At 51.9% G+C, this 15,001-nt stretch overlaps 9 protein-coding genes across 9 annotated transcripts; 2 read left to right on the forward strand and 7 right to left on the reverse strand.

Moving 5' to 3' along the window:
* Positions 1-123: 123 nt before the first annotated feature.
* BDW74DRAFT_91233 (putative nuclear envelope protein Brr6) lies at positions 124-1,778 on the reverse strand. Its single transcript, XM_073734060.1, has 3 exons — positions 1,555-1,778; positions 617-1,500; positions 124-566 (listed from the first exon to the last, which is right to left on the reverse strand). The coding sequence occupies exons 1-3, from the start codon at positions 1,667-1,669 to the stop codon at positions 228-230; spliced, it is 1,338 nt and encodes a 445-aa protein (XP_073579596.1). The 5' UTR covers positions 1,670-1,778; the 3' UTR covers positions 124-227.
* A 415-nt stretch (positions 1,779-2,193) lies between these two features.
* Positions 2,194-3,128, reverse strand: BDW74DRAFT_91238 (uncharacterized protein). Its single transcript, XM_073734061.1, has 2 exons — positions 2,721-3,128; positions 2,194-2,671 (listed from the first exon to the last, which is right to left on the reverse strand). Exons 1-2 carry the CDS (start codon positions 2,882-2,884, stop codon positions 2,293-2,295), a joined length of 543 nt encoding a protein of 180 aa, XP_073579597.1. The 5' UTR covers positions 2,885-3,128; the 3' UTR covers positions 2,194-2,292.
* Positions 3,129-3,758: 630 nt separating this feature from the next.
* Positions 3,759-4,410, reverse strand: cwc26 (putative cell cycle control protein (Cwf26); the record flags this gene model as incomplete). Its single annotated transcript, XM_073725758.1, has 1 exon — positions 3,759-4,410. A coding segment is annotated over exon 1 (353 nt), but the record flags the coding sequence as incomplete, so codon positions are not given.
* On the forward strand, positions 4,405-5,196 carry BDW74DRAFT_161241 (uncharacterized protein). The gene has a single exon (XM_073725759.1). The coding sequence runs from the start codon at positions 4,420-4,422 to the stop codon at positions 5,014-5,016; it is 597 nt and encodes a 198-aa protein (XP_073579599.1). The 5' UTR covers positions 4,405-4,419; the 3' UTR covers positions 5,017-5,196.
* A 175-nt stretch (positions 5,197-5,371) lies between these two features.
* On the forward strand, positions 5,372-6,317 carry BDW74DRAFT_91263 (MGMT family protein). Its single transcript, XM_073734062.1, has 3 exons — positions 5,372-5,646; positions 5,714-5,840; positions 5,909-6,317. Exons 1-3 carry the CDS (start codon positions 5,532-5,534, stop codon positions 6,090-6,092), a joined length of 426 nt encoding a protein of 141 aa, XP_073579600.1. The 5' UTR covers positions 5,372-5,531; the 3' UTR covers positions 6,093-6,317.
* Positions 6,318-6,383: 66 nt separating this feature from the next.
* On the reverse strand, positions 6,384-8,455 carry BDW74DRAFT_188070 (serine/threonine-protein kinase; the record flags this gene model as incomplete). Its single annotated transcript, XM_073731635.1, has 5 exons — positions 6,384-6,980; positions 7,028-7,256; positions 7,301-7,382; positions 7,430-8,208; positions 8,277-8,455. 5 exons carry the CDS (start codon positions 8,453-8,455, stop codon positions 6,543-6,545), a joined length of 1,707 nt encoding a protein of 568 aa, XP_073579601.1. The 3' UTR covers positions 6,384-6,542.
* Positions 8,456-10,784: 2,329 nt separating this feature from the next.
* On the reverse strand, positions 10,785-11,829 carry BDW74DRAFT_91278 (uncharacterized protein). Its single transcript, XM_073734063.1, has one exon. It carries the CDS (start codon positions 11,704-11,706, stop codon positions 11,146-11,148), a length of 561 nt encoding a protein of 186 aa, XP_073579602.1. The 5' UTR covers positions 11,707-11,829; the 3' UTR covers positions 10,785-11,145.
* A 736-nt stretch (positions 11,830-12,565) lies between these two features.
* BDW74DRAFT_182459 (uncharacterized protein) lies at positions 12,566-13,058 on the reverse strand (the record flags this gene model as incomplete). The annotated part of the gene is made up of 2 exons (XM_073730259.1): positions 12,566-12,721; positions 12,771-13,058. The coding sequence occupies 2 exons, from the start codon at positions 13,056-13,058 to the stop codon at positions 12,566-12,568; spliced, it is 444 nt and encodes a 147-aa protein (XP_073579603.1).
* An 881-nt stretch (positions 13,059-13,939) lies between these two features.
* BDW74DRAFT_182460 (uncharacterized protein) lies at positions 13,940-14,629 on the reverse strand (the record flags this gene model as incomplete). The annotated part of the gene is made up of 1 exon (XM_073730260.1): positions 13,940-14,629. One exon carries the CDS (start codon positions 14,627-14,629, stop codon positions 13,940-13,942), a length of 690 nt encoding a protein of 229 aa, XP_073579604.1.
* Positions 14,630-15,001: the final 372 nt, after the last annotated feature.

Here is a 15,001-nt window from a genome sequence, read left to right on the forward strand (position 1 = left end):
CCTACTGCTCCAGATCTCATGCAAAGCAAACAAGCCGGCTAATTTCAGTCAATGCAGCTGTATATGTACAAAAAAAATGCCATCATGACGTGACCCTCCTGATTCCTGAAGCCGAATTCTATTCCCCCAAAAGCAAGAGAAAATATGCCGACGATACAAGAAAAAAAAAAAAAAAAAAAAAAAAAAACGCCTGGTCCGGTCGCTGATGCTTGAAGAAGTGCATGGAATCAGAGAAGCTTTCTCCCACGTTTGACGGGGCTCGGAGTGCGGGGGTTCCTGGACCTCTCCCGGCTACGGTCGGTGATATTCATTGCTTGGGGATGGTCGAGGAGCAGGGGCACGTCCTGCTTATCTACCCCCGATATATTATCCTGACGTTGCGTTGCATATCCGAACTGGGATTGTTGCCCCAAGAACTGTGGAGGTATCGTATGATGCTGGCCGGATGGCTGTCGCTGGTACTCCGGAGGTGGAGGAGCGTAGTCGTGATTGTACCGACTTCTAAAAGAATTCAATGACCAGTTGCTGACGGCGGTGACGGTCGCTATAGTAGCGAGAAAGAACGACTGGGAATGTTAGCTTGGTGCTGAATCCTTGCTGATCGAGATCGACTCACAATAGCTTTCCAGCTGAGTTGGTCGAAGAAGCTGTTGATAATGCTCGCCATGGTGTTGGCCGACACCTTGGCCCGCCCAACTTTGGCCGGGTCGCGGTTCATACATCGCTCCCAGTTGGAACAAACGGTTTCTAGAGCCGGCAGTCGATCCCCTCCGCCGCATCTGTTGTCAACGTAGTCCTTTGCGCAGGCCGCCATTTCCGCCAAGATATCATCCGACGCAGCCTGTGCTGCTTGATCAAACTCTGACCGTATAGTCCACACAATAGCCCAGATAACGTAGCCGGCCATGAAGAAAATGAAGAAGTTGAGAGCGAGCTGCGCCCACCATGACAAGATGTTAGGGACGTTGGGATGGGCTTCCACTAACGTAAAGAACTTCTTAAACGAGGATGTTGGCGACGCCTGCTCTCTAGGCTTCAGACCTTTCGTCTTGCTGTTCCCTTCGCTGCTGTTCGGCCGATCGCTCTCGTCATCGCTATCCCTGTGCACTTGTAAATCCAGCGCCTTATTTCGCAGCCGCCTCTTTTGGACGCGTCGTGCGGCCGCATTGGAATAGTGACTCAGTCGTGGGATCTCGCCTCTTCCGGGACTTGGCGCAAAACGTCCATACATTCCGAAAAGCGAATTTCGGTGGCCAGTCTTTGTGGGTTGCTCGGGAGTATCATCGTTATCCGCATTCTCGGGAGACGAAAAGTTCTCGGCGCCGGACGAGAAGTCGAGATCGAATTTGCGCGGCGTCATGAAAGCAGACTGAGCGAATGCGGCTTTCGGCGTCCCGGGTGCTTGTGTTCTCGTTTGCGAAAAGAGGAAGGGCTGGGAGTTTGGTTCGCGGAGGGCGGGCATCTGTCTCTTTTCAGGGGAGTCGAATACATTGTGTGAGCCTGTGATGGTGAGCTTGAAGGCTGCGATGTGTTGACGGTTGATGAAAAACTTACGCTTCTTCTGGTTGTCGTGCTGCATGCTGAGCTGGTAGAACGGCGAGGTCACATCTCCGGGGGCTCTCGACTGCCACTCGAAGTCCATCGGACTTTCAGCAGTTCGTTTATCCATGACGAGAAATGGATGCCGACGGTGAGTCGAAGACAAATCAAAAGATGGGTGATGGACGTGCGAGTGCGGAGTGGACGAAGTTGATCTGCGGAGGATTTCAGGGATCCAGACTTTTTCCGTTCCTTTGTTTGTAAACAATCCAGCCAGCCCAGTAACTGCATTCACATCGCTCCCAACTTACCTTCTGAATATTCTCAAGTAAGAGATGGATTTACTCTGATGACAACAGCTGATCATTTGTTTTTGAGCAAGTCACAACAGCGTCGGCAGAAAGTCCAGACCGTTCGTTTCGTGGTCGGAGCTGAGGCAGCGATCGCTTCCCCTCATTTCGCGCTCCTCCCCAACTCCGGCTCTCCACTACCGTACCCTCTACGAACTTTGCGCTGCAAGCCATGGCTATGTATATACGTTCATTCTGATCGATAATAATATCCAATACATGTGCAGTCCGAAACAGCCGATGCTGCCCGCCAAATGACCGCCAAAATCAACAGCGCAGCATGCGTCGACAAGCGCCAAAAGACTCCGCAATCATCTAATGCAAATCAAAAGCTCTAGCCCAACCCCGTCGGTCGCTGGTAATACAAAACGCTCGCGCGAGGAAAGAAGAAGAATGTGGATCGTCAAAGTTTCACATGGTCAACGAGCTCAAAGTCGTCCTCGTCTGCAAGGTAGCCGATGGACACCTCGCTCTCGCGGGTGATGAACTCGTACTCCTTGACCAGCTTCTCGGTCTCCTTCACTTCGAATTTCTCGACCGCTTTATCGATAACGTCGTTGAAGAGCATCTGTCCCGTCACCTCGTATAGATCGACTGGGCCTTCGGCGTGGAACACCTCGGGCATGGTCGTTGTCACTGGGAGATTGCCGTGATCCTCTACGCCGGACGATTCGGAAGTACCCTCGTCGAGAGCCTCGCGTACGTCGTTTCGGAGATCGAGCTTTGCAAGGGTGGTGTTGTGTTGGGTGTCGCGCGTTCGCTGCCGTCGGCTCCACGATGTTCTACCTTGTTAGCGATGATGGAAGATACCTCAGGGGGCTGGATACGTACGACTGCTGCTTTGCGGGACGGGTTATAGGGAGGACATCGTCAAGAAGGGAATGGCCGGGGCGCGCGGATCGACCGCCATGGACCCATTTGGCTTTGTGGTCGTTAACTCGCTTGGCCGCCGTGCCAGCCTGGCGCAAGTCGCTGTTGTCAAACGAGCCAGACATGGCGGCGTGGTGGTTTACAAGAGTAGAGGTTGAAGTAGATAAAGTAGTATAACAGCGAGACGTAGTTGGTCTTGTAGGTTCTCAGTAGGAAAGCACCTGAACTAGGTAACAGCCGATGACACAGGAGAAAGAGGTACGGCGCAGGATGAGGACGGACGGTAGAGGTATGAGTAACGAGGGAGGCTCAGTAGGAACGGCGTTTGCGACGGTATAGATCGGGTGAGTCACAAAGGAGCCAGTCACCCCAGTGCCGTAAATGCGTAGAACAAAGGGGTAACAGGTCGAAGAAAGAGGAAGGCTCTAGGTCAAAGGGTCCCAGCACTGAAGTCGGGGACCTTGTTTGGCAAAGTCAGGGCCAGGGACCATCGAGGCAGTCAGCCCGGAAGTTTAGGCTTTATCATGACCATGACCAGAACCTCCATCATCACCAAGCAAGAGGTCCGGGCGGGCGAGACAAGAGGAGGCGATGCTGATTGCGGCAGGTGCTGTCATCCAGCCATGATACTGCGACTGATAACGAACTGCAGTGGCCTATCGATCGCGCACCTTCCCCTCATCCCGAGAATTCGATGACGGACGGACTCTATTTTCGTCCCCTCCTTTTCCGTACAATCCAGCCGAGGGTCCCGAGGCTTTGTCGCAGCCATCCTCAGATCAGCCATAGCCCCAGGCTAGGCCAGGCACGTTCTCTGCTATCGCTTGTCACTTGCCGGGTGATGTCATGCGGTGGTGGATGATGCGATTTGCATTCCCTCGGAGGCTAGTCTTATCATGCGTCTCATTCTCGCTGCAGCTGATCACTGTCACCTGCGCCGTGCAATCACGTCTTGGATTCCGTACGGAGTAGTTCTTGGACCGGAAGTTTGATGTAAGCTTACCACGGCCAGGCCGTGGTGCAGCGCTTCCCTCGCGTCCTAGATAAATACCGCGCTACGACGGGCTACTTGCTGCTCGATGACGGCATTTGAAGCTCTCGCGGGATTAAGGTTGTACAACCTCCAAGGGCTGTCATGGCCGAGGCTCTTGTATGGTCGTTATCTCTATCCGTAGAAGCATAGAAGCATAGATTTACATTCGTGTCCAGCACGACAATATAGCATCACCTCCACTATTCATCCATCTGCCACTCATACTCCAGCGCCTCCATCCTCCCCTTCTTATTCCTCGCCGCAAACCACTCCTTCTCAAACCCATTCGACCGATCCACCCCATCCCACCGATGCCCCGGCCGAATCCCATACCGATTCGGCTGAAACGCCCCCTGATACAACGGCTTCCCCGTCCGACTCTTCGCGCCCCCAGACCCCTTCGTAAGAAACTGCGCCGCAGGATCATTCCAACGACTCTGTGCCCTCAACTCCTCATTCAAATCCTCATCATCCGCCCTCCGCGCCAACGGCATAACCCTCGCCTCCTCCAGCGCCGCCCGCCTCTCCTCCCTCTCAGCCCGCTGCACATCCCCCATAAGAGCCTCCTTCGCCCGCGCCTCCTGCACCTTCTTCTCCTCCTCCACGCGCCGCGCCTCCGCCCGCTTCATGGCGACATTGATGATCCGCCCCGACGCATCACGGTATATCGTCTCCTGCCCCTCGCCCTCGCCCCCCTCTTTCGCCCCCTTATACCGCGCCTCCTCGGCCTTCTTCCGCTTCTGCTGCGCCGCAACCATCGCAGCCGTCTGCTCCGCCGTCTGGAGTCCCGCCCGCGCACCAGATTCCATGCGTAGCCCGTCGTCGTCATCATCATCCTGCTCGACAACCATCGGATCCTCATCGCCCGCCGCGCGCCGCGCATCCTCTTCCGCCATCGCATCCGCTAGTATCGCGTCCGCCTCATCGCGCCCGCTGTTCCTCGTAGACGTAGCCGTATGCGTAGCCGTAGTCAGATCTGTATTCGCCCCCGACCCCAGCGTCTTCCAGTTACTCTTCTTACTGCGTCGGAACTCGGCGCTGCGTGCGCCCGCCACAACAGCAGGCCCGTACTCGTCCGTGTCTCGGGAATCGAGGCCCGCCGTGCTCCGCAGGTCGGGCGGGTCGTCATCTGCGATGATGAGGCCGTCCGTTTCGGCGGTCTTGGTCTTCTTGCGCTTCTTCTTCGGGCGCTCGGTTTGCGGCAAGGGATCGGCAGTTAGGTAGTTCTTTGCGAGGTATTCGGCGAGCGAGGAGGAGGACATGTTGGATTTGTATGGAGGTCGTTTCGATTGGGGGGTGGAGAGGGAGGTCGGTGTTGGTAAGTGTTGTTTGTGCTTGGTCGGCTTTTGATGAGGCCGATGAATCGCGGACAGGCTTGGGCTGGACTGGCTGGCTGGGTGGGCTTGGCGGCGGAGATTGAGGGAGGAGAGGCCGGAGAATTGGTTTGTCCGGGGTAAGTATAGTATACAGCGCGCTTGAGCAGCATTCATTCATCACGTATCATGAAAAAATGGATGAAAACCTGTAATCATAAGGATCTCTTGTTCTTTGTTCTATATACGCCCGTGACTGTTCAGACTTTCTGTTGTCCACGGCGTTGTGGTGCTGCCTCGCATACGACAAGGAAACACCACCCTGCACCACCGCACCCGCGCTGACCAAGCCATCTAGAGAACCAACACAAATCTATCAAACCAACCCAGTCCAGCCCACCCGAGAAGCGAGAAATCAAAACCAATATGTCACGAACAGATGAAGCAGAGCACTGGTTCAACGCCGTCTACGCCGCGGTGCGCGAGATCCCACCGGGCAAGGTAACATCCTACGGCCATATCGCGCTGCTACTGGGCGAACGTACGACTTCCGCCATCAATTCCCTTTAAGCTCTCAAATTGACATACGAAAACTAATAGCTGAACAGCAAAGCGCCCGCGCCAGGTAGGCATTTGCCTGAAGCACCTGCCCTCAGCGGAGAGCGGGGAGTATTTCCACAGCGGGAACGTGCCGTGGCAGCGGGTGGTGAATTCCAAGGGGATGATTTCGCATCGGTTGGTTTCTCTTTTCAGTTACCCTAGAGATGATAGTAGGGGTGCGGGCCAGCTAACTACGGGTACAGCGGGGCCGGGAGCGCGGAGAGGCAAGCGGAGGTTCTCCGAGATGAGGGTGTCGAGGTAACGAGCGATAGCATGGGGGAGTTTTATGTGGATTTTGGGCGGTATGGGTGGTTCCCTGTGGAGTTACCTAGTGAGGTTTCAGGGGACGAGGAAGAGGATGAGAGGGAGAATCAAGATGTTCAATGATACCGTAAGCCTCAGGTCGACTACAAACGGCGTCCGTCCAGCATCTCAGAGATCATCAATTGCAGCCCTATCTTCAGACAACGCGGATCCCGTACGTACAGCATCAGAACCATCAGATACTCCGAACACGTAAAAGAAGCGTCGCGCGACAATAACAGAACCAGGGTAGTATATCCATCTCCGACGTCGCTACCCCGTAGGGCGTCTAGGCAGGCGAAATGTGGAGGACAGGGCAGGTAAGCAGACTCTATGGGATAAAGGATGAGTAGGATGGGCGGGGAGTGTAGAGAGAGTTAGAGGACGTAATAGAATGTACGGCGGAGCGGCCATGGACAACCCAACTAGTTGTCGGTCCAAGATGTGGTAAAATGCGCAGGGAAATCATGACAAATGAAGGAAAATCGTCGCTCGAGACATAGTGTCGTTATATCGGTGTCAATCTGCGGGTGGTTATCTTCGCTTCACCTCCGTCGCCCAACCCTCAATCCCTTCACCTCGACTACCGGGCGTAACACCCAAATCCACCTCTTGCATACCTCGGACATCCTTCATCCAGTCGTGAGATGCCATCCCGCCGGCGTTGGCTCGTCGCTCCGGTAGTACTTCTAGCATCGGCAGGAGGAAGTCGCTGATGGCCTTGGCTTGGGCCACTGAGAAGTGGTATTTCTCTCGGAGAACATCAGGTAACGACCAGTGGCGGAGTCGGTGAATGTTGCGCAGTTCGCCTTTGCGGTTGAAAATCTCTTGTGACCACCGGCCTGCAAGACATAGCGACTTTGGAAATGGGCCGAGCAGCTCGATGACTTGCGCTATGTGGTCGTCGTCTTTGCCGTAGCGAGTACCTGATTGGGGATCGAACAAGTAGTCACCGGTGATTAGCTCAAAAACCTGCATGGATCAGTTACTTTCGCAGCATGCCCGGAAAAAAAGCGTACCATGCAAGCCATGCTCCAAATATCAGTGCTGGCGCCCCATTTCGATCCTAAGATGACCTCAGGTGAACGGTACTGGCGAGTCTGGATGTCGTTGGTAAAGTGGTGGCCGACCCAGCAGGCGTTACCCAGATCAGCAATCTTGACGGAAATGATGCCGCAGTCGATATCGTCGTCGCTTGAGGATGGTTTGTCGAGGGAAATTCCAGAAACCTCTCGTTCCAACAGGTCACTGTCGTTGTTAGTAAGTTTCGCTTGAGTAGTTGATATACCTACGCAGTCTTTTCTCGCTGCTTTTGCTGCTCATCTTCATCCTTGATGCCGAGTAACTGTCTCATCGACGAGGCTTCCGATGTGCCTATTTAATCAGCATAGCCCAGTCTTTTTGATATCAGTCATTCTCACCTGACGACTCATTGACAACTTGGCTGAGACTGCTGTGGGAATTTTGAGAGTGGTGCTTGAATTCAAAGGTTGTGTTGAGAGGGCTAGGCAACGGCTGACTCCCGGTGATCAACGTCCTGCGCCTCCGCCGACCGTTGCGATTATTGTCCTCTTTTTGTTCCTTCTTCGCCTCCTCCTCCTTCACGTATGTTTTGACGATTTGCTCGACGTCGCCGATTTCGATCAGGACGTTCTCCGGCTTCAGGTCGGTGTGGATGATTCCGCATTCCCGGTGTAGATAATCCAGACCTAGCAGTACCTGCTTGGTAATCTGCTTCACCAATGCCATAGGAATACCCCGGTGGTTCCATTTCTTGATCAGACCGAGCAAGTTCTCCCCAAGCACTTCAAATACCATGCAAACATGGACCCCGTGGGGCCCCTTGTGTTCGAACGAATCCAAGAGACTGACAACATGTTTCCGGCCCGGGTGGGATGGTTTGGCCTGAACGATGCGATTTAACAGCTTGATCTCGTCGATGGCGGTTTCGGTGTAGTGGGCGGCCGATCGGACAACCTTGAGCGCGACGTGCTTCCCCGTCGTGGTGTCGCGAGATAACCAAACGGTCGAAAAGTGACCCCAGCCCAGCTTGCGCACGACGACATAACGCCCGTTATTGTAGAGTTCGCCGATTTGGACCGGGTGGTAGCCGCCCTTGCAGTAGTCTTCTGAGTCTTCTTCTTCGGCGGTGGTTTCGATTTCTTCGGAGGACGAGGAGCCAGACCGGGACGGTGGGACACTAGTTATCGGTTCGTTACGAGGGAACGCGTAAAAGGAGGGGCAGGCAAAATGAGAGGAACAGCATACCTATCGCTTGCCGGGGCTTTTTGGTCGGCCGAAGTCGCGGAATCGCTGGTGACGATGGGCTTCAAGTCGGTGCCCTTTCTCCTCTTCTTATTGGTAGTGCCGTTGGTGGCGGAGGCTGCGACGTTGGAGGCCATCTGCTTGCCTTTGTTGATAACAGATTGGAGATCGACGCCTTCCATGGCTCCGGGCGGCGATGAATGTGCGATCGCGAGGAGCGAGAGGAAAAGATGGAGGTGGGAGGTGTAGATAAAAGAGGGGCTGATTGTTGGGCTGGCGAGACCGCAGCGGAGCGAGGGAACTTGGGAAGACGCAGCGTCGAGGTGGTTGGCGGCGGAGCGGCTTGGGTTGTGCGAGAGGGGTTCACCCGCGACTTCAGAAAAAGAATAACAAACCCAGCAACGGTTTTTTGACACAATTAATCAAGAGCTGGAAACAAAGCAACAGGTATCAGGCCAGGAAAGGCGGGAGGTTGGAAGAGGGAATTGAGGTGGACGACCCCAGAGGCGAATGACGCAAACGATGAATCTCCAGATCCCCAGACAACACTGGGAAGACTCGAGGATTAAGATTACTCCGTAGCAACACGCTCTCAATTTCAAATGACGGGGAGAAGATGCAAGGATCGACAATCGAGAATGTCCGCAAGCAGAAAAGATGATGCTCAGCGCATTATCCCGAAGTGGCGACACCACACTGCATCCAGCTCTTGAACTTGTTGCTCTACGATATATATTGGTGCAATGTCACTTGCATATGATTTTGCGTGTGTGTATACATTTGCATCCCCGCCGCCAGGCATACGATTATCAGTCCAATAACAAAGGAGGATCGATCGCTCAGCACCGATCGGAGGGTACTGCAGATATAAAATCGATGCAATATACCCCCGAGCTATACTGTGTCGCCCGAGAGCGCCGAGCACAACACTGTATATTGGCGTGGTGATTTCAGAGATGTGGGTGGTATTACACCAGCAGAATCAAGTTGATAGCCAAGCTTTCGCATAATTGTTGTGGGCATAGCATAATGCTGGTGGAAATACCCGGCTTGCTCTACATTTACATTCGCTCGTCACTTACCCCGGAGCATCCTCGAACCGGGTTCTAGGTAGGTAGGATGCGCTTGGATTCACGCTCGGACAGCGAAAGTCAATATTAGGTAAGTTCTTAGATCTATCTTCAAGATGATTACTGCGCATGCCGAGGGCCGAAGAGCTAATGTTTCACAGAAGTCCCTTGAGACAAGGCATCTAAGGCGGTCTCATCTCATTGTCTTTCTTGCTCAATCGTAGCTTTTTCTGACCAGTGGCTTAGAGCTTATTCTTGCCGCGCATCAGCCACCAGCAGATGGGATTCCCCTAAAGTTCCTGCAGCGACCCCCTTCCACGGCTCTGTTACGAAATGGATCTGATTACGAGTTGACGCGTCGATAAATTTGACCTTAAAGCCCGCCGTAATGATATGACAAACGGCATAGCTAGAGATGCAGTCATAGCGATAGGCATTCCGAGGCCGCCGACAGCCCTGCTCCCACCACGAAAGTGCATTGGCGACGTGCCTGCCCACAAGACATTCCTTGATCGGGGTACTGAGACTTCGGCTACATCGCGCCTGTGCAACTTGTCTCTTGTGAGCTTCCGCCAGCTTCCTGCATCATGTTCCAGGCTCGGTTTTATTGACGACCGCGATAGCCTGACATTCATAACCGATGATCTAAGCTCTAATTCCAAAGTCGGTCAGGGAGATTGAGAACTTTGCTTGATACGCAGGGACATCGTTCGATACTGCAGATTCTCGACTATGTTTGCTACTATGCCCAATCACCGTGCTCGTCAAAGGAGTACTGAGGATTGCCCAGGCTTATTTCAAATGCGATTAGGGCTCTTAATACCCGTCCCGGGGCCTATGATACTGTTCGCCTATCCCGCATCACCGAAGCTACCTGAACAGGAGTCACCTACGAAAGGACCAACTGTTTGCCTTTTGACGCAGAAGAACTTCGCTAGTGAGCCAGCATTCCAGCCCATTAGAAGGATTCTCGCTCGTCGGACTAGGATAGTAAATCGAAGACTACGGGGTACTGTCTTGATCAAGAGGCTAAACGGTTGTATCGGCAGTACGATCAAAAATAATGAGTTCAGCCAGTGACACCAAACGAGCGCCGTCTGTTAGACAACCATGAACCTGATGGGCTCCGAGCATTGGGAAATAGCCCTGCGCTACTCACAGCATCAGCATTTATCGCTCAGCATCAAGAGTCAAATTATGAGGATACACATCGTTGGTGACAATAAGGCGAGTACACTCAGCACTCACGCCATGCCCATGGCGATGCTGAAACGGACACCTTTCACTGAGCAGAGGGGTATTATGCTTACTCTAGTACTTACTGATTACAGACCCCTGCTTGGAGTAGTGAATTACCGCACTTCACATATAGAGCAAATAAAGGCTAATTGAAAAGTTGTTTAGGGGTAAAGACCGGATGAATTGAAGATTGAAACTACTAGCACCTGGGATGGACCCAGCGCAAAACACATCAAAACAGGTTTGAAGAGCCGAAACTTCACCAGCAGAACCATTCAGGCTTCAGGTGTGACCACTTCCATGGCAGTATCACTGCGCAGGCTCACCAGCCGTCTTTCCAGGCGCTATAATCTTAGCCTTCACTGCCTCGCAAGAGCCCTGGTTCGCCCTGTGGCGCTCAAGCAACTGCCCGATCAATGGGTTGTTCAGGGTATTGTCGAAAACACCAGTACGTTCCTGTTGCAGCTCAGAGTACTTGATCGTCAATCTCAACTGTTCCTCAGTCATTTTCTTGCCGCGCAGCATGATCAAGTAAGGGACGTTTTCTATCATGGTAATGTGCGTCATTTTCTCGAGCACAAGAATCGATCCCCAAAACAACGGCGGCTCTTTGAAAAATCCGTCGGCGGTATCCCGGAGGGAGATATCAAGCAGCTCGAGCATCTTGCTGCGGATTTTCTCGGACCACTTGTCGTCACCCGCAGCGGTCGTTTCAGGCTTTTTAAAGTTGCACCCAGATACACCACTCGGCAGCCCTTTCCTCCTCGACAGGCCACCACCCAATGCAGAGGGAAAACGTAGTACACCCGTCGAGACGGAGCTGATCTGCCACCTTGACCACCCACTTGTCCGCGTCTGCTACGGTGTGGTCGCTGGATAGCCTGATTGTGCGCTCGACTGTATCGGGCGCGAACGGCCCACCAGGGAGGAGCTTGTAGTTCATCTCCTTCAACGGCATAGTAGGAGTATTCGACATTTTGATATTGGTTCTTTTTGTGGATGGGGTTTATCAGTTTGAGTTTCTCGGCGGTGGTTGGGTATGCGGAAGCTGTGAGGCCCAGCGGTCCGATGTGCCTAACTGATTTATTGTGGTACTCAAAAGTGTTGAGTCCAACGATGATCATATATCACGCTGTTTCCTCTAGATCAATATCGCGGTGTTTCCTCTTGCTCATCTCGACCTCTGAAATGATTAGACCCTTCTTTTATAGACCAGTTGGTCTAAACCAGGTGTTGCCAGACGGTAATCTGACCAAATGTACCATTCTTCAGCCCTACACCACTTCTCCGTGCATCATAATGCCAGGCGGAATCCTACTATTCAAATGCTCATTGTAGGCCTTCTTCATTGTTAGATGCCTTTCAATAGAGGGAGAATCTTGGAAGGTTTAAGCCTATCAGGATTTTCGGAATTCCGTATAAATAAAGACTCCCGAGCCAAAGGAGTACTGCCATTGTACATCTCAACAATGGGGTAATGTTTCTGTCTTTGAGGCTTACCATTGTACATATGCGATACGTTCAGGGGTGAATGGATAAAGAAAACGTTCAAAGAAGGTACAAAGAGCCCTGGAGTACCATGGTAAATTATGATCAACGAACGAAATTTTAGCCAGTTCATCTACTACTTGGGTAAGATATGAAAGGAGGAAAGGATGAAGAAGGGCAACTTTGAAGGAATACTGACCAGGGAGAGAAAGATAATGAATAAATTAGAGATGCAGTGTGTATTAATTAAAAAGAATGTATATAGTTGAAAGCACAATATAGAGCAGCCAATTTACATAGCAAGTCAGCGAAACAAGCATACTACGGCCAAGGATCTCTTCTATACGCAAAAGTTACTTACGAGCTTCAGTCAAGAAGTTGAGACTTTACCTCCTCCCAAGACGGCTGGCGCGCCTTCACAAACTCAAATGCATGAGCAATCAAAGCCTCATTGCGAGCAGGTGGCTTCTCCTTAAGCAAGTCACAGAGCAATCCTCAGGAGGCCTCATCGTGGTGCCTCTGCACGTTACGCTTCCTACGCAGAAACGGCACATCTTTGTAAAGGACGAGATAGGAGGGCTTCTTGATGAGGCCGACGACGATGTCGTCGAGCTCGCCTGTTATGGGGTGGTGGAAATTCCTCATCTCGTCCTTGGTGAAACTATGCTCCTTTCCTCCTCTTCTCGTGCAACTCCTCCACCCAGTTCTCGCTGTAACCTTGTTCCGGCTTGACGAGTTGGACCAGGATATTCCACGTAGCGGGCTCCGCCTGATTGTTCCAGGTGATATATCCGTTGCAGGCGGAGAGGGTCTTGCAGCCGGCGCTGCGAAACCATTCCACGAGGTCAACGGCGATCTTGTAGGCTTCCGCTTCGCTGGCATGTACACCTGCTAGATTCCACATGTGCAAGGATGATTTGATGCCAGTACCGTCCTCGGGTATGTATGGGTGCACGTGGTCAATTATGTTAATGTTTTTTGACGACATCTTGAGCCAGGGGTGCGATATCAAACGGTGAAGATTGAAGAGCTCCATTGATGGCCATGTGAGGCGCTGAAGTGGACCAGGACCATTCTCTTATAGTCGAGTTTGCTTTTCTCGATTATGGGTTGGATCAACAGGACAAGACTTCGGAAGACGGTCTGGATCTTGTCAATTATGTGCCAATAAAGACCCTCAAGTCAAAGCATCAATACATTTGAATAGGCTGATAATGAAAGTGGCTCATCTTAGAGATTTGGATCTTTGACATAAACAAAGAGTTGACTAGAAATCGAGATCGGGTACGCCGGGCAATTCTAACAAGGGGACAAATATTAATAATGCCTTTTTCATAGTTCGTAATGTATGGTACTCTCTGTTACTTTGAGTCGATGATAAAGAATAAACTAGACAAAGGATGGGAAATTTTTGCAACAGAATTTTCTGCAGGATAGTTACACACTGTACTTGTTTCCTTCAGCGGCATTTCCTACCCCTACAAGTATTCCCTTGAAATGGATGAGGGACTTTGGTACCGCACTGATAATCAATAACCCTGTTCACTACCCAGCGTCCAAACAAAAAATCAATAGAGATATTCGAGAGTATTGCCCGAGATCCACAACTATATTCTGAATCTCGAGAGCAAGGTCTTAGCATGGTATCATAAAACTCCGCTTGAATGCCGATGGCTACGAGTTATCCTTGGACTTGGGTCTACTAAACTGTGAATAAGATCCGGTAGAAGAAAAACCACAAATTGTTGTGAATTGTAGCGTATACTGGTAAGAGCGAGTGTATATTAGCATAGTAGTAGTAGTTGGAAAAGCCAAGTATATGAATTGTGAGGGTCCTGAACTTCGCTACGTAACGAGCACCCAGGCCACCTAGGTCAGTTCCCTTTCTCGGGGCATGACTTCCTCAAGTCGGAGCTTCATCTCTTCCCACGAAATTTGGTGCTCCCTCATGAGTTCTACAAGGCGAGCAGTAAACACACTGTCACGAACAGCTGGCTCCGCCTTAAGCTCCTTTTCAAGCACGTCATAAAGCAAAGCCCAGAGGGCCTCATCACGGCGCATTCGGGCGCCGTGCTTGAAGTTCATAAACGCGATATCCTTATAAAGGGTTAGATGAGTGCGTCTTTTGAAGAAAGGCAACGCGAGCTCGGTGCCTTCGTTCTCGGGCTCCCCCAGGAACCCCTCCTCCGGGATCTGGCTGAAAATAACCTTGCTCTCCTGGCGCGGCCTCGCGTTCAGCTCGGCGACCCAGTTCCTGCCATACTCTTCCTCGGGCTTCGTGAATTGCGCCCGTATGGCCCAGCAAGAGTCGGGCTCCTCTTGCGTGTATCCTACGCAGATGGAGAGGGTCTTGCAGCCGGCGTTGCGGAACCATTCTATGTATTCGGAGCTCAGCTTGAGCGCTGTTTGCTCATCAACAATACTCGAGCTGTAGAGATGTATGTGTTTCGACTGTTTGTCGATCTCTTCGGGTACGTCCTGATGGGGAGCATAAGAAAATAGACGACGCCGCTCGGCGGTCGACCAGGGCTTGTCAGGCCAGGGTCGCGAGTCAAACATGCTGAGTTCGGGTTTCGGTATGCAAATGCTGGTAAACGCGAGAGTGTAGGATCTAATTAGTCAACCACTCAAAGCATCCAATAGATCGATGGTCCGTGACTTAGGAGTTTGTCTGTGATGGCTTCGAACTGCCGGGATAGACCTCGCTTTAATTTCCGAGTAGGAGTACATTGTTGAATATACTTAAAGACCAGCACAGGCTTTGATGATGACAGACATGAGTATCCAATGTACGAAAGAGTTTTCTTTCTGTATATTCTTTTCTTTGACACCGAGGAAAAATGTCATTCGGCTAGAACGCCGACCTTTCAGCGGTGCACAATGATTCGGGCATTGTTGCCTTGATCTTCGAGACCAGATATCCAATGGACG

This window comes from Aspergillus multicolor (assembly GCF_047715735.1).
Source record: "Aspergillus multicolor strain CBS 133.54 unplaced genomic scaffold BDW74scaffold_35, whole genome shotgun sequence".
In the NCBI taxonomy this organism is placed as follows: domain Eukaryota; kingdom Fungi; phylum Ascomycota; class Eurotiomycetes; order Eurotiales; family Aspergillaceae; genus Aspergillus; species Aspergillus multicolor.